This window comes from Alosa pseudoharengus, unplaced genomic scaffold (assembly GCF_046254945.1).
Source record: "Alosa pseudoharengus isolate Yale_2024_CS ecotype anadromous, Long Island Sound unplaced genomic scaffold, YU_APseudo_1.1 YU_APseudo_1.1_scf_3, whole genome shotgun sequence".
Classification (NCBI taxonomy): domain Eukaryota; kingdom Metazoa; phylum Chordata; class Actinopteri; order Clupeiformes; family Clupeidae; genus Alosa; species Alosa pseudoharengus.
Genome location: NW_027468718.1, coordinates 30,768,890 through 30,786,265, shown reverse-complemented (window position 1 = coordinate 30,786,265; position 17,376 = coordinate 30,768,890). Strand labels below are relative to the sequence as shown.

Genomic DNA, 17,376 nt, shown 5'->3' with positions numbered 1-17,376 from the left:
GTGTGAAACCAGTGGTGACATTTTTTCCGTATCAATTCATTTTTAGATTGTTTACAAGATGGAGTATAACAAGAACAAAGCTAGGGGCTACACTTTGCCCCATGATACTCCTCTGAACCATCACATGAAGAGAGTCAAGGAGATCACCAGTGACGTAAGTCTACCTTTAACTTCACTCATCTTCTGAAAAAAAAAATGACAGATCCGCCAGCCATCGTTTTCTGTTAAGCACGATTTCCTTTCCAAAAACAGCTGAAGTATAAGGAAGTCTATGAGAAGAACAAGACCCATATCACCATGGATCCAGATGCCTTCGACATCCGTGCTGCCAAGGAGGCCTACAAGAACATCAGCAATGTATGTGGTCCTTACCAATTTTGTGTGTGTGTGTGTTTGGGGGGGGGGTTGGGGCTTGTCTCAGAGGGTATTTTCTACCTCGTTCTCTTCTCAACACCTAAACCCTAACACTTATCCACATCCTTCCACTCCCTTTTAGCTTACCTACAAGAAGAAGTATGAAGCCAACAAGATGAAGTGGATCTGGACCGCTGACAGGCCTGACTTCCTCTACCATGCCAGGAACCAGCTCCAGCAGAGCGATGTGAGTCAACCTCTCCTTTGCAAGTCCATTACATTGTCTATATGAACACATGGACAGCAAATTGCTTCATCTCTTTGTCTTGTTCTTCTTTCTTTTAATTGTGAAGTTCTGCAATTTGATTTCACTGTGATTACCTTCTTATCCACACAGATTGACTACAAGTATGACAAGGAGAGTCTCAAGGGCTGTGTGATTGCAGTTCCAGAGGACAAGTTGACAGAACTGGCTAAGAAGAATACAGAGATGTACAGTAATGTGAGTCATTGTGCCTTGTTCAAAGACTGAAAGACAACAACATGTTACATTTATATATTGCTTTTCTCGACACTCAAAGCGCTTCACCGTGAAGGGTTGGACCTCACTAACCACCACCAATGTGTGAAAGATAACACATGCCCCCTGCTGCAGTGAGGATGAGCTTGCTAACAATCTACTGTATGTCTATGTTCCTCTCCCTCTCTCTACTTCTTTACAGGTGAAATACAAGCAGAAGTATGAGGAAGCTAAGGGACACTACAGGGCTGTTCTGGACACTCCTCAGATTCTTCATGCTAAATCAGTGGCTACTCTCGTCTCCGAGGTGGGAATTCATCCATCCATCTATTCATTAATCTTTTCATTCATTCATTTGTTCATTCAAGCATCACACATTGAACAGTTTGAACATGGCAGGTGTTAGCACAGTGCCCATAATGCTGCTCTTATTTTGTCTTTCAGAGTAAATACAAAGAGGCCAGCAAAAAGGAGCAACAGTCTGGTTCCTTCACAACCCTGCCCCAGACTCGTGAGACTGTTCACAGCAAGGAGATGGCCAAAATGCAAAGCGGGGTACTGCAATCCTTCTCAAGCATAATCATTTCTTGAACATCTCCTTTTTGTCTGCAACATTTTGTATGATTGAGATATTTTTTATATTTTTGCCCATACCCTAAAACAAACCCTCCAATGTCCCAACAGAAACTGTACAAGAAGAAGTTCGAGCAGGATAAGGGCAAGTCCAAGTACAATGCAATGATACTTCCTCCTGATGTTCTGCATGCCATGGACGTGGCCAAGAACCAGAGCAACGTGAGTTACACTCCTACAGGCCAGCACATTAGAGGTGTTATTTATTTGCCATCCACTTACTGTACTGAAATTACAGACTAGCAGTCAACTGGACAGTAAGTTTCAGTCAGGCATTTTGGTCTGGACATCATGTAACACTAATACTGATTCCAGGTACACTATGACGATCTTTGGCATTTGTTCCAGAGGTCTGAGGTCTACACAAGGGTCTGATCCAACAAAGCCATTGTGGTCAAGTGGTAGATCAGTGATATCTTTTTCACCTCTCTTTTTGCAGATTGCATACAAGCAACAAGCCAAGGAAAAGCTGCATTACACCTCAGTGGCAGACCGCCCAGACATCAGGAAGGCCACCCAGGCTGCTAAGCTCATAAGCGATGTGAGAAGCTCTTGAACACATGAACCCACCAAATGCATATACTTCACTACTGCACCGCACATTAACAACATCTACACAGCAAATACCAGTAGGAAGTGAAATCTCATTGGTTAGTGTGGTGTCCCTGTCCCTGTGTTTACAGGTTGGCTATCGTGACAAGGCTCGTCAGGAGGCAAGCCGCGGAGGCTCTCTGTCTCACCGGCCTGACATTGCCCTGGCCACAGAAGTGTCCAAGTTGACTAGCACGGTACTGTTACCTCGCCTGGAACTCGCTACATTGCTCATGTGATATCTGCTATTGCCGTTAAATGCAGCAAATGTATGATACAATAGGTTGCTTACTGCCCCCCCATCAGTCACCACTGATAGTTTTTCGAATTATTGTTGCAAGGTGCGGTCTGTGTTGCCATAGTATTGCACTGCCAAGCAGTAGCAGCAGTAGTAGTACTCCCCTATTCCTTCAGTGCTTCAGCAGAGCTTGTCCAGCCACCCTTTAATCCCCATTAATCTCCATGTCCAGAGCGGCCCATGTTAACCCTAAGTGTCTAAAACCCATTCGACCAGCTGTAGTATCCTTTCCTTTGCCATCATTCCCCTTTAACCTGTCCTTGTACATGTTTTATGTGATCCCTCCCTCCTATTCCTCATCCCTTCATATTCATCCCATGCTTCAACCCCCCTTCCTCTTCCTTTCCTCCCCCCCAACCCCCCTTCCTCTTCCTTTCCTCCCCCCCAACCCCCCAACCCCCCTTCCTCTTCCCCCCCCCCCCCACCTCTCTCCTTCTTCTTCCTGTGCCTCCCTTCACTGCTCACCCCTGACTTCCCACTGCACTTTGTAGGAGGATAGGCCAAGCCTCCATGGAATCGCCTCCATTGACACCCCCCAGATGCGCCACATTAAGAAAATGAGTGCCCTGACTAGTGATGTAAGGAGGTGCCCTGTGCCCACGGGGCAGAGGGCTGCCATTTTTCCTCTCTGTCTGTTCCCGTCACTTCCTGTTTCTGCTTCTCTGACTGACTGATTGATTTCTTGTAGCATGCACAAGCATAATTTCAATCACAAACTGAGAGAATAAACAAATATACAAACAAAAACAGGATACGCAAGTATATTACAAAAAACAGGACATACAGAAAAGATTTTTCATTTTTTGACATCATTTTTGTCTACAGGACTTTCTACATATTCCCACCCACAACCTACCCGTGTCCTATCCTAGTTTTTTTTTTTTGTTGTTGTTGCCTTTTTCATTTTCATTTTTTCTTATTTTCTTTTTTTTTTTTTTTTTTTTGCCAAAGTTGCTTCTGTGTCAAGCAATGCTTTGTAGTAAAGCCTCCTAATGCTCTTTCTTATTTTTTATTATTCCCTTTTTCACAAAACAACATCCTGTTTTCAACAGTATCAACACATTTTACCATGTTTGAGCCACCATGACATGAACTCCGTTATCGTCCCTGTCTGAATGCTATAAATTGTTGGTGTCTTGCATCTTTCGTATTACTCATGTACTCAAGCTGAGAACTCTGCAGATCTGCCTAAAACATATCTTTAGAAATTTGCTACAGCTCCAATTCCACTCTAGGTGGCATAGTTGATCATACAAATTGTACGCACTCTCGGTCTGTGGTGTTTTTCCAGTTTTTATTTTTGGATCTGCACAGTTCTCAGGCAACCCTTGCTTGATGTTAATTGACATTATTTTTCCCTTTTACCAACCCAGAGTATTTCTCCACAGAAATGGAGTCTCCTTCAAGACGTCTTTGCTGCTTTGTTTAAAAAGCTTGTTCAACAAATTATACACATACTACATACATTCTATATAGACATTTTTGCCACTTGGGATCATTGCATAATCAATCAGTACTGAAAGAGCTATTCAGGCCTTTCAAGATCATCTGTCATGGCACTAGTTCCAACTGGCAATGCATGTTTCTGTCAATTAATGATATGACCCTGTCCAAAGCCTTATTTCACTATTGGTAAAAGCATGCTAAGAGAACATAAACACATATTTTGTAATATTTTGCTCGCCAGCTACCGGTATATAAAATTATTACTGTGATTGTTACTTACATTTTAATGGGTGTTCCTTCCCAGGTGAAGTACAAGGAGAAGTTTGACAAGGAAATGAAAGGACAGAGGCCACAGTATGACATGAAAGAGAGCAAGATTTATAAAACTCTTAAGGATGCAAATGCTCTTGCAAGCGAGGTAAATTTGACAATTGAAAATTAAATGAAAATGTATTTTTTTTTTACCCCATAAGCATATTCAAATGACAAATCCATCATATATCTATTTGTGTGTGTGTGTGTGTGTCTTTGCATTTGCTGTTCATAGGTGAAGTACAAGCGTGACCTGAAGAAGATCCACAAGCCTGTGACTGACATGGCTGAATCCCTGTCCATGCAGCACAACCTGAGCACCAGCAAGCTGTCCAGTGATGTAAGACATCCATGACCTCCCCCCACCCGCTAACCTCCCTCACTTTTTCTTTTCCCTCCATTTTAACCTCCACAGTCTCTTGCCTCCCGTCATGTAATATCCCTCCTCCTCCTCACTCTACCACAAATGGCCATCTCATGCCATGGCTCGCCACTTGTGTCTTTTTCTTTTTTTCCTGAACCTCATTTATTACAACATCCTTGACACCTAATTCTGCAGGAGCATCATGCGGTAGTGACCTTTGCCTTTCTCACATACTGGATTTTAACCTGGTCAGTAACATAATTTTTTTCCCATCCATCTCTGATCTAGGTAGTAGAGTAGCATCTACTTTAACCTCTAACTTCAAACGCTGTTAGATTTCTACACCCTTTCTTCATATAACGAAGCCTCTTTTTAACACCTTTTTCCTTACCCATTCTTTCTTGTCTGCACTTTTGTAATATTTTTGTTGAACTTTTTCCATAAATATAGTACAAATTAAGCATGTATTACTTAGCCTTACTTAAACTTTTAAAAAAACAAAAACAAAAAACAATATCAGTTGTATGCCATTTTTATTTTTTGTCCTTTTTCTATCTTTACTATTTTAATTTTTGTTCTTTCCTTTTTTTCTTGATGTTTTGATTACCTTTTTGAAATGGGTGTGAGAAGGCTTTGTATATTGATATTGGTATTGATACTGAGCTGTTTTATCGGGCGTTCCCTCTCAGTACCGATACAAGAAGAAGTTTGAGGAGAGTAAGGGTCACTACCTTATGATCCCTGACACACCTGAACAGCTTCACCTCAAAGAGGCATCTGAACTGCAGAGTCACGTAAGTCAGACCGTGTCAGTGAGGGGTCCTCCAAGCCTATCCTGCCGACAACGCCAGAACTACTTCCCTCGCGCGTGTGTGTGTGAGAGAGGTGAAAAGTCCAAGACCTTCTCATCTCTCAGGTCCTTCGCCATCCTACCCTCCCGGGGCTGATGGATGTGTTTGTCTAGTGTTTGTTATTGTTTTTATTTGTTTGGGTTTGGTTGTCCTGTAAAAGTGGTTTTACTGGAGAGAGTGGTCTGCAGGGTTATGTGAGGCAGTTTTATGTTAACAGTAAAACCTTTCCCCACATCATTAAGGCTGGAGCCAGCAGTGTACATTATGTTGCTCTCCTTTTCACTGTAATAATGTTCCATCTAACTGGGGGAAAGGTCTTTTTAGAATTGCACTGCATTGTGTGATTAGTGTGCTATATTCTGTGTTTATGGCTCCAATGTAGATGGCAGTAAGGTCTATGGTGCACCCTGAATGCAGAGTAATGTTCATATTGTGCCAGTATGCCAATATGGTATCATTTTGCACTGACACCATGACACAATTGTTTAAAACACAATTATTTGAGCCATAATTGGAAACAAACACATCCCTGTGTATCCCTATATATATGTATATATTTTATTGTACCTAACCTGCAGCAGCACCTTCTTTCACGTTAGTGTCTACTGAGTAATGTATGGCAATATCTGTGATGGCAGGTCAAGTACAAGGAGAAGTATGAGAAGGAGAAAGGCAAGGCCATGCTGGACTTTGAAACCCCAACGTATGTGACCGCTAAGGAGGCCCAGCACATGCAGAGCCAGGTAAATACAGAATTCTGACGCTTCCAGAGAACACTGGTTGGGTAAATAACATTCCTTTGTTCCACACTCTGCAGGGGACCTACATCAAGGACTGTATTTGTTAACATCTCATTTTATCCTCATCTAGATTTGTTTTCCCTCTCTACATGCTGAGCAAGTTTATTCTGTGGCTTGTGTAAACCTCAGAAAACTGTTAAGTGTGAATATAAATGTAAAAAATACAATGACAGGAAAAAGTCATAACTTGCAGATGGATACCACTGTGAGTAAAACTGTGCATTTATGTAAGTTATTGGGTCAATATTTGCTCTCTGGATCCAAAGGCAAGGTAGAGTATGTAGCTTGCAATGTATATGTGCATCCTACCTAACAAGTATATGTAATTATGTTGCTATGTATCGTCTGTTTGTGTAATATATAAGTAATTCTGGAGATATGTCATCCACAACAGGTAAAATATATTTGAACAACACTCGACCCTAAAACACCTAGACTGTCACTATATGTTGAGTGGATATCTTGAAATGTTTCCACCTCTCTTACGTACAACTGGGTGAGTCGTCAAGGCACAATGTGTTGTGACTCTGCCTCTCTGATTCCCACGGCGAATATAGAAAGACTATAGGAAGGACTATGAGGAATCCGTGAAGGGCAAGAACCTGTCAGGCCTGGAGATCACCCCGGCCATGTTACATGTCAGACATGCCACCAAAATAGCTAGCGAGGTAACGGTTGGGCCTTTTCATACTCCTGTCCTCTTCCCGACCCTGGTAATCATACTAAGACCACCACCATCACCTCCTCTTCTTAATCTACTGAGTGCTTTTCTTTGGGAAACGTTAAGTCACTCTACACCCCTTAAGTAGTAAGCCTGCATGATTCACCTACCTATGATAATACACCAAATAATTCCTCCCTTTTTCATAGCTTCCGATTGTGTCGTACTGTAGGTGTTTTAGTGTTTTATTGTTGTTTTTTTTGTTCTCGTCGTCTATTTTTGACTTATTTGACCTCAAACATCACCCACCCTTCCATAACCTGCGTAGTTTGTGTGTGAAATAACACTGTCTTGGTTTCGGCTTGTAAAGGACTGTCCTGTCGCCAGGAGCAGTTAAGTTATTATTGGATCGTGGTAACATTTCATATTGTTCTCATTAAATCCCAAACCTTTTGTTTTATTTTTCCAACAAAGAGCGGTGATGTATTTTTTGTCTTTTGTCAAAATGTCTGATAAAAGATGTATCACATTTTATCAGGTTGCTTACCTAATTCACCAATGCCTTCCTTCCATCATAAAAATATTATTGAATACAAATATAATGTATATATAATCTTCTCATGTTTTTTTACTACTGTAAATCTAAGTTAATTCCATCTGAAAGATCTAAAACAGATCAGACCCCATTTTAATTGATTTGGACTAAAAGAAACTGCACTGGTTGAAGGGAGGCTTGGTGTAATTGTGTCCTGTCCTGAGCAGTACTCTGCTATCCGCTGGCGTTACTGTGCAGTTTGTGTGTCCTGCTGTATGTCTCTCTGCAGTCTCTCTTGTTCTTCTCCGCCATGTAGAAAGAGTACAGAAAGGATCTAGAGGAAGGGGTGAAGGGTAAAGGGCTTACAGTACTGGAGGAAACTCCGGAAATGCTGAGGGCAAAGAATGCTACTCAGATCCTGAACGAGGTAGGACCGCAGGTCGACTGGAGATTTGTGATACTCCTCTACATGATTTCCCCCTCTCCAATCCCTTCCTTCTAGCTTAGCTGCTATACTAACAGGCGATTGCTTCAATTTAATGATACCTTGTCCTTTTGGTGTGTACTACTAATTCTTCCTGACGTCACTAACATACAAAACCTTATGAAGGATCCTCTGCTGCCGTTACCAGTTTAATGAAGTATGATGACAATAAACTGTCTTATTCCCACTAAACATGACTTTGCCTTACAGATGTAACTGGACTCTCCAAGTCACATAACTCCTCCGTAACACGGTTTTCTTTATTATCCTACGGATTTCTGTTCTGTTTACATGTCCTAACCATGGTAACCTCTGGTGTCCTGGTGTTCCCTTAGTGTAGGCACCTAACTGCTAAAGGTGTGACATATTGTTGCTTTTGTAGCTCGCACTACAGAGTAATCTATTCATAGTAATTTACAGTAAATTATTTTACTGCAAGATAGAATTGTTAATGTCTGTTTGAGGTGTCATTTTCAACATCAGTAATAAAAATAATACTTTCTGGGGGTTGCAGAGAGTGTACAAGAAGTCTTTGGAAGAGGAGATCAAGGGCAAAGGAATGTTGGCTTTGGCTACAGACACTCCAGACTTCATGAGGGCCAGAAATGCTACTGATATCCTCAGTCAGGTTTGTCACAAAGATATCATATACAGTACCTTGCATGCCACCTGGTATGATTTGGGATTTGGGACTGACTCGTGATGTTTCTGTATGTGCCATCTTAGACCAAGTACAAGCAGGTCGCTGATAGGGATCGTTCTATCTACACAACTGTGATCGACACCCCCGACATTATCCACGCTCAGCAAATCAGAAACATTGTTAGCCAGGTAAGTGAGTCTTATTGCACTACTACCACTACATACCATACCAAATTTGTCCCTTTATTATCATTTTACAAAAGACAAAACAGCCTTCTCTGTCTGAAAGCCGGAGCTGAACATAGTTTTAAGTTACTTTAAGTTTTAAGTTACTTTAAAATGTTGCATACACTGTAGGGGTGTAAATATACATCAAAATGAATTGACTAAACTGACATATGGCCCGCTACTTAATATATATGTGTGGGAACTTGAATTTGAAACATGGTCCGCAAGCCAAAAAGCCAACTGTTGACTACTGTTAAAGACTGCATTTGGTACATTTGGTACGCATCTGTATTGAACCTAACGTCCTGCACATAACCAGTTTGGTACAAATATGTGTACCTTTACACCCCTACTACACTGGTATATTGGTGTGATTGTTTCCCTTACGAGTGTAATCACCCAACAGAAAAAGTACAAAGAGGAAGCTGAAAGAACCATGTCTCACTATGTGCCCGTCATGGACACTCCTGAGATGCAGAGAGTGCGTGAGAACCAGAAGAACTTCAGCACTGTAAGTGTCGTCTTCATAAGCCCTGTCTGTTGCCCACGTCTTTGGTGTCTTTTCAGTCAAACGTCTTCTTGTTTTGTAATGTCATGCCATGTAATGTGCCTCCGTTCAATTCTCGAAGCCTACTGTCCCGTGTTGCTTTCAGTTTTGTCTCAACTCACATCTTAGGTTTCAATCTATGGGTAATTTAAACAAATCCAATCTTTCAGATATATTTTTGTATATGAAATAACATTTTAAATATGCATCAAACATTAAATCCCAGAGTTAATTTATTTTTACTTTTTTTTCTTATTACCTTTTTTTTCCTGTGAAGCATTTTTAACTGCCCATATCTTTTTCTTCTCTGTAGCTTCAGTACCAGACTGACCTTAAAAACAGTAAGGGCAAAGTTTCAGCAGTAGTGGAGACGCCCGAAATGCTTCGTGTTAAAGAAAATACAAAGAATTTCAGCTCGGTACTTGCTGCTCATAAGTATTTTTTGCCTCTTTTTTTAGTTTTTCTAACCATGTAATTTTTTCTCATTTTTTCTTACACTTTCTTGATTTTTTGTGATTCTTTTCTCACAGCTTTTGCAAATTAACAGCTTTAGTAATTAACGAATATGAAGATAACTACAAATGTTGTACAGGCCTATACAGATTATAGCTCTTACATTCTTGTTTGAAACACTAGTGTTAACCTTTAGAACAACTAAATTATGATGTTTTGTCTTCTGTGTGAGTTCTTCTATGCACTACTGACCAGCTTTGGTTGAAGTGTGTACATGTTTAAATGTGTGAAATGTGTGTCTTTGTGTGCGTCTCACATTTATGTCTTAAGTCAATGTTTTCTATACAAATGGTGCAAAACTTTGTCTGAGGGGCCTTCCCAGACAAAAACAAAGCAAACCACCCTGACTTTATTTTATGTGTTGCTGCTCTCACCCGTCCACATGTTAAAGATTCTTTACAAGGATGATTTAGGAGGAGGAACAGCAATCTCTGAGACCCCAGAGATGGAGAGAGTCAAACGCAATCAGCAAACTATTAGCACGGTACATTCTGGTGTGACGCTATTCTCATCCGCCATATACCCAGCAACTCTCCACAGTCCCTCCCCATGCCTAAACATAATCTCTCTTTCCCAAGGATAATTAAATTCTGCAGTCACATTTAATTACCATTCTGCCGTACCGGTGTTTATACTAATTTTGTGAGGTTATTCATTCGCAATCCATTAATTAATAGTATAAACCTTCAGAGCTTCGATGCTATAACAAATGACATACATCAGCTTTTTAATCAAGACTTCATAAAGGATCTTTTTTTTTGTCATACATACCGGTAATTATGTGTAAACAGTGGTTCTTCTGTACCATCATGTAAAGATGTAATGTCATTGTGCATTCTACTTGTAGTTTAATCTTGGGGGAAAACATTATTCAAAGCCCGAAAGGAACTATTCTTAAATTGTGATGGACTACACAGTTCTGTGTACAGGTTTACAAATACTTTTTAAGTGGTGATGGTGTCACAGTACAGGTTGGTTCATGTCATGTTGATGATTTCTCCTGTTGCCTTTTTAATTTGTGCTGAACTGATTGGGGCTGTAGACAAAGTACAAAGACTCTCTGGGGCAAGGTACATCCATACCGGATCTCCCTGAGGTGAAAAGGGTCCGAGAGACCCAGAAGAACATCAGTTCGGTAGTATTCTCCAGTTTCCATAGAGACCTACATGTACCCCAGTAACTACCATGTTACTCCATCATCCCCTAAAACACAGTGCAGCCACATATGGCTCTACATTCCCTTGTAACTCTCCACAATGGGCAATTCATGACCATCTTGATTAATTTTTGTCAAGATAAGTCTTTGTTTCCTGTATACATTTTTAAACAGGTGATGGTATCACTTATGTCGGTACCTGTCATGTTGATGATTTCTCCTGTTGCCTTTTTAATTTGTGCTGAACTGATTGGTGCTGTAGACAAAGTACAAAGACTCTCTGGGGCAAGGTACATCCATACCGGATCTCCCTGAGGTGAAAAGGGTCCGAGAGACCCAGAAGAACATCAGTTCGGTAGTATTCGCTAGTTTCTAGAGACCTACCCCAGTAACTACCACGTCACTTCATCATCCCCTAAAACATAGTGAAACCATCATATTACTTTAACTTGTTTTCTCATAACTTTCCACAATGGGCAATGGACTGACCTTGATTCAGGTATTTTACCAGTATGAACTCCAAGTACTACCTCATCAAATTCCATAAACTCCATAAATCCTGGGAACGGTTAACAATTATTATCACATTTATTTTCCCCCTCCTAATTTCCTCTGTGGTTTTGAGATTAACATTTTTGATCATACTTTTTTTAAAACAAATTTGTTTGGCCATTTGTGTTTAAACAAATGTTTTTCTTTTTCAGTTTTTAACTTTTTATTATTTTTTTTTTTATTTGTTTACCACATCTTAAGGGTAAAACAACACATTTTTTCTTGTTTTTGACATTTTTGAAAATGTTCTTTGTTGCCATCTTGCTTTTACTTTTTGAAAGATTCGTTACAAGGAGGATTTGGGAGGAGGAACATCAATCTCTGAGACCCCAGAGATGGAGAGAGTTAAACGCAATCAGCAAACTATTAGCACGGTACAGTTCAGAGTGCCAATTTTCCCCCTGCCCCTGCCCCTGCCCCGTCCCACTGAACATCCCCTTTTGTAACATTTTGTGAAGAAAACCCAACTGGGTTAATAATATTCCCTTAACCCCAGGGGTTCTCAAAGTTTTGATTGGTGAGGGCCAATTCAGGAACCCAACATTGAACTGAGGGCCGCCAAAGGGGCGGTGGGAGAAAAAGAAAGAAAAAAAACTGGGGAAAAAATCCCATTTGTAATCATTTTAATGACCAGGTTGCATCTCTACAGTTTATATGTATTGCATTAAACACATTTTAATTCATAACTGAGGCTAAACCTGGCAAAACTTTAGAAAATCTTAAGAAAATTTGCAATGCACACACAATCCCTGGGGTTCCCTACCCTCAACAGACAAATTTGGGATATAACAGTTCTGGTTGCAATCCATTTCAAGTACAAACGTATTTAGAACAAACAGTCTCAGTGTGCCTTGCTTCTTATCAGCATAGGCCTTATTCAGGGCCAATTCCAGCTACCAAAGCACCACAGAAAAACCTGACGGTCACAAAACACCACTAAACGGAGATTCATTCTTTTCAAAGCACACAGTACAGTTGTACAGTTTTAACAGTTTTACAGATGTTATCAGATGTTATTGCGGGCCACCAGAAATGTTTCCGCGGGCCGACATTGGCCCCCGGGCCGCACTTTGAGAACCTATGCTTAACCCCATTTCCAAATCACAACTCAACACTACTATTGTGTTTGTGTTGGAGGTGATAATTCTAACCGGTGGATCTTGTAACAGAAAATGCTGTGCAATAGTGTAACCAATTTAAATTAATAATTTAAAGACATAATAGTTGTTTTACATAACATTTAAGGACATTTAATCAATTTATTTCTGGGTGTTGTGTCTTTGTTATCTACTGTTGTGTTGAGTGTTGTTTTCAGTGTTCATTGTCCTGTTGCAGTTTGACCATGTGTGCCTTGTGCATTTCTGTTGTCACTGAGTATGACGTTTGCCTTATACGTTTCTGTTGTGACTCTTGCCAATCCCTCTCTGCATGGAACTGAATCGGATTGTAGATAAAGTACAAGGATTCCTTGGGTCAAGGCACAGCCATACCGGACCTCCCAGAGGTGAAGCGAGTCCGGGAGACCCAGAAGAACATCAGCTCGGTAGTGGAACCACAGAGGGGGTTAATTATCGAGTGACCCCTTTCCTATTAACCTTCATTCCATCTATTCCCTCCCAAAGCCATTCTCACTGGTTCTTACTGGTGACTCTACCTTATTTTCCATCCTCTCTCCATCCTTACCCCAGTGATCACTACAGAGGCAAAAAGAAGTAGTAACCATTTGAGTTTTGTGTGACCTTTCTTTCACTATGGTGAGATGTAACCTCCTCTCATCATAATGTACCTAGGCTACCTATCCATCGATCTACCCAAATAAACCATCCTCCTCAACCAAATCCACTTCATTAATCCAAACTAGGTCCTGACATACTGATGTGTGCAAGTGTAAACATTTCACGATTTGAATTATTTTTTTTTTGTATTTGTATTTACCCTTAAAGATTATTTTTGTTAAGAAATCCCTTATTGAAATCAACCCCCAACAGCCTACTTTGTCTCCAGTGTTTCAGCTGTATCCCTCTTGTCTTGGGCCCATTGCCATCTTTGTTTATGATGGTCATGATAATTGATGGTCATCATGCTATCAAAAGCAAGAATGTCAAGGGCCTGGGCTACAGTGCGCCTGTTATGCATGTTGTCTGACTGCCCCTCCCATGGGCCACTGTCCTTCTCCACTCCAGGTTTTGTATAAGGACCTCTCGGCCAAAGGAACGTCTGTGGTTTTCACTCCAGAGATGGAGCGGGTGAAACGGAACCAAGAACACATTAGCTCGGTACTCCTCAGCGGGACGTGTGCTGGCGTGCTAGAACTATTAGCTAGTCACCTAAACTTTCTAACTCCCCCCCCCCCCCTCTTGCTTAGAAGGCTAATAACATTAACATCAGTTTAAACATAGCATTGTATTGAATACCATTGCTAAAGTTTACCTGTGTAAAAGTCCATTTTCATCCGTTGCCATCCGTGTCCTAGGCTACCTCCCAGCATGGGACCCACATTAATTCAGCCCCTTTGAAGGTTTAGGAAACCATGCTAATTCATCTGTCTGAGATCACAATAACACCCTAGTTTATCGTGTTGTCATTTCTGTCCATTTCCCTCTTGGCATTTCCACCGTTTCTTAAGTTATACACTTAGAAGTGGGACTGCTTCAAGTAGGCCTACCTGGTGCTGTCTCTGACGTCTTGTTTGTGCGGCTCTCTCCTGTTGCTCAGGTGCTGTACTCTGACAGCTTCCGTAAGCAGGTGCAGGGCAAGGCCGCCTTCGTGCTGGACACCCCTGAGTTTAGGCGCGTGAAAGAGACACAGCGCATTATCTCTGGGGTGAGTTGAGCTGTCAAGTACAACTTTTAGGATGTGTTCACGTTTATCTTCATCATCTTGATTGAATAATTAAAAAAACGATGATTATTATTACATTTTAGAAAACAATATTGTTATACTGTTATTAAAATATGTTTTTTTTTGTATTTCCCATGTATTCAATTATGAAAGCAGGTACTATGTTGACTACCACCGAAACCCAGGTGTGCAAACAATCTTAAATATGTGGTCCAACAGGTCAGATACCACCAGGACTTTGAGAAGAGCAAGGGAAGCTTCACACCGACTGTGAGTGACCCAGTGACTGAACGCGTGAAGAAGAACACTCAGGACTTCAGTGACATCAACTACCGTGGCATCCAGAGACGAGTTGTGGAGATGGAGAGAAGGCGTGCCGAAGAGCACGACCAGGAGACCATCACCGGTAAGCTCTCTCCCTCCGCACACACTCACATGCAAACGTGAGAACAGGCCAGACTCTGGTCAACCTCTACTATATGTGCACAGTGCACCCACTGAGGAAAATCTTCTGTTACATGCCCAATTGCCCATGCTCAAGCTATGCCAGTGTTTAAAAAGTTGTTTAGTTTCCCTGCTACACCATACATAGACACTGATATAGTAACGATAAAATGCATACCAAGGTCAGAAATCACTTTTGATTTTACTCATGTACACATGAGAATACATGAGTTGTATATAGTATGCCTGGACACTTGTTTTTGTACATCTCCAACAGACCTCCGTGTGTGGCGCACAAACCCTGGCTCTGTCTTTGATTATGACCCAGCCGAGGACAACATCCAGTCCAGGAGTCTGCATATGATGTCAGGTGAGAAATACCCTATACCCTATAACCAGTGGTTAAGGTGGGTACACTACAATATCATCACGCTATATCGTCGGTATGAAAGTATATATTTATTATTAATTTATCTGAGGTGGCGGTGTGTTAAAGTGTGTGTGGCCCCCCCCCACACACACACACACACTTTAACCCCTGCCTATAACACATATAGTACCTTCAGGTAGATAGTATCTATCAGGTAACACTATAGTATCTTACAGTAGGGCTGCATTTATAAACACACATTTAGTGTCAAAAGCACGTCCCTCAGCACTCTAATGTGAATGGAATCTAGATTTGACTTTACCGTGACCTCTGACCTCTCCCCCTAGTTCAAGCCCAGCGTCGCAGCAAGGAGCACTCTCGCTCCACTAGTGCCATGAGCGGTGGAATGGGTGAAGAGAGGTCGGAGTTGTCAGGTGAACAGGACCAGCACATGTCCCTCTACAGCAACAATATAGCTGCCTCATCGATAGGTAAGCTCTGAAACTGATCAGTTTGGTCAAACTGATAACCATCATCAACCACCATCTAACAACAACTTTTGTGCACAGGCAAATGATACTTAAAAAAAACAACTTTCAGGTTACCATTACCTCATAATACAGATCAAACAGGCATCTGAGCGAAGTAGTGTTAAACTACTGGTTTGACTGTGCCCCATGCAGGTTACCAGCAGGCCAAGACTGTTGAGCTTCAGCAGAGGTCATCATCAGTGGCCACCCAGCAGACTACAGTGTCCTCTATCCCATCACACCCCTCCACCACTGGCGTGAGTACATCCAAAACACAAAACCTCAACACCAAGGGGGTCAGTCCAAGCACATGGCTTAGTAACAAACCTGGGTAAATTAACTCTGATAAGCCTACCAAATAAAGCCACAAACCTTCCATCTTTTAGTCTTAGTCTTTTAGGTTTGCCACTTATTCTGATTTCACTTGCCCAGGTTTGTTAGCTCACCCACATACTTGAAATACCCCCAGTACCTCATTCTACTCATGTTTTACCTGTAGTTTGAAGCAGCCTCTACCTACTTGGTAAAGAGAACTAGTGAATGGCATATCCCTTGATTATCCCTGATAATGGTCCGATTTTGTTGTTCTTTCACAGAAAACTGTTCGTGCCCTGTACGATTACGGTGCCGCTGACACCGATGAGGTGTCCTTCAAGGATGGTGATGTCATCGTGAACGTTCAGTCCATTGACGAGGGTTGGATGTACGGAACAGTGCAGCGTACTGGCAAGACCGGCATGCTGCCAGCCAACTACGTGGAAGCCATCTAGACAAGTCCAGAGCCCTCCTCCTTGCCTCCCTCCTGGAGTGAGCGTAGTACTCATCCACTGGGTAAAATTAATTTAAAAAAAGAACAGAAAAAAAAAAGAAAGTGTAACATCCAAGGCTTCCTTCAAATGTTACTTGTTTAGTGGATAGGCTTAGTTGTTGAGTATGTTAAGTATGTCTGAAGTTATTTGTTAATGCAGGCTTGTTTGCCTGTCTCCCCTTCCCCTGTGGATGTATTATGAGATTTTAAAACGCTAAAACTGTAATAAACACACCCGTATATGACAGACCACTGTAGGATTATTTATATTTTACTGTAGTATTATAACACGAAAGTATGAATTGACTGAGAGCCCAGTATTTTTGTAAAATGCATACAACACTGACTCACTGTCAAATGTGATATTCCTTGAAGACTTCACGAGAATTGTAAAGTTGTAAGAGAAAGAATGGGCGTAATGTACTATGCACCTTTCCCCTCATGGGAAAGCATAATCTGAAAAGACATTTCATTTTTTTGTAAATGAACACTGAACATCAACTGAAAGGTGATGTGGGGTTCACTGTAAAAAATGTGAGAAAATACAAACTTGCAAACTCCGAGGAGACACCATCCTTCCCTCTTGAAACGCAAACCTGTGCTGAACAGTTGTATAAGACGAGCCTCTTCCCTCCACTGCTGTAGGCTGGCCGTTAGTTGCATGTGTGTTTTGTTTCTTCCGATTCCCTTGGTGTTAGGGCATGGAAGTGGTATACCTTGAATCAGTAGCTAATAAAGCACACCAGGCTTCTGCAATATATATTTGTGTTGTCCCATCTATTGTTGGCCAGTGATAATGTTGCTGTGTTAGTTTGTGATGACAAAAAAAAAACATTGGATCCCAGTAGTAATCATGCCCAACTACAATATACTTACTTTTTTTTACAAATATCAAC

At 41.3% G+C, this 17,376-nt stretch overlaps 1 protein-coding gene across 1 annotated transcript in view; it reads left to right on the top strand.

The window, feature by feature from the left end:
• The window catches only part of neb (nebulin), a 62,055-nt gene extending 44,815 nt beyond the window's left edge, over positions 1-17,240 (top strand). The window contains exons 108-139 of the mRNA XM_076264013.1: positions 47-154; positions 253-357; positions 497-601; positions 752-856; positions 1,077-1,181; positions 1,319-1,429; positions 1,559-1,669; positions 1,947-2,048; positions 2,191-2,295; positions 2,888-2,974; positions 4,147-4,260; positions 4,390-4,494; positions 5,208-5,312; positions 6,008-6,112; positions 6,727-6,837; positions 7,682-7,792; positions 8,364-8,477; positions 8,576-8,680; positions 9,126-9,230; positions 9,580-9,684; positions 10,171-10,263; positions 10,822-10,914; positions 11,198-11,290; positions 11,769-11,861; positions 12,938-13,030; positions 13,671-13,763; positions 14,203-14,310; positions 14,548-14,734; positions 15,050-15,142; positions 15,490-15,633; positions 15,826-15,929; positions 16,269-17,240. Of these exons, the coding sequence (XP_076120128.1) occupies positions 47-154; positions 253-357; positions 497-601; positions 752-856; positions 1,077-1,181; positions 1,319-1,429; positions 1,559-1,669; positions 1,947-2,048; positions 2,191-2,295; positions 2,888-2,974; positions 4,147-4,260; positions 4,390-4,494; positions 5,208-5,312; positions 6,008-6,112; positions 6,727-6,837; positions 7,682-7,792; positions 8,364-8,477; positions 8,576-8,680; positions 9,126-9,230; positions 9,580-9,684; positions 10,171-10,263; positions 10,822-10,914; positions 11,198-11,290; positions 11,769-11,861; positions 12,938-13,030; positions 13,671-13,763; positions 14,203-14,310; positions 14,548-14,734; positions 15,050-15,142; positions 15,490-15,633; positions 15,826-15,929; positions 16,269-16,442 (3,492 nt within the window). The 3' untranslated portion in view covers positions 16,443-17,240. The remainder of the gene's footprint in view (positions 1-46; positions 155-252; positions 358-496; positions 602-751; positions 857-1,076; positions 1,182-1,318; positions 1,430-1,558; positions 1,670-1,946; positions 2,049-2,190; positions 2,296-2,887; positions 2,975-4,146; positions 4,261-4,389; positions 4,495-5,207; positions 5,313-6,007; positions 6,113-6,726; positions 6,838-7,681; positions 7,793-8,363; positions 8,478-8,575; positions 8,681-9,125; positions 9,231-9,579; positions 9,685-10,170; positions 10,264-10,821; positions 10,915-11,197; positions 11,291-11,768; positions 11,862-12,937; positions 13,031-13,670; positions 13,764-14,202; positions 14,311-14,547; positions 14,735-15,049; positions 15,143-15,489; positions 15,634-15,825; positions 15,930-16,268) is intronic.
• The last annotated feature ends 136 nt before the right edge of the window (positions 17,241-17,376 follow it).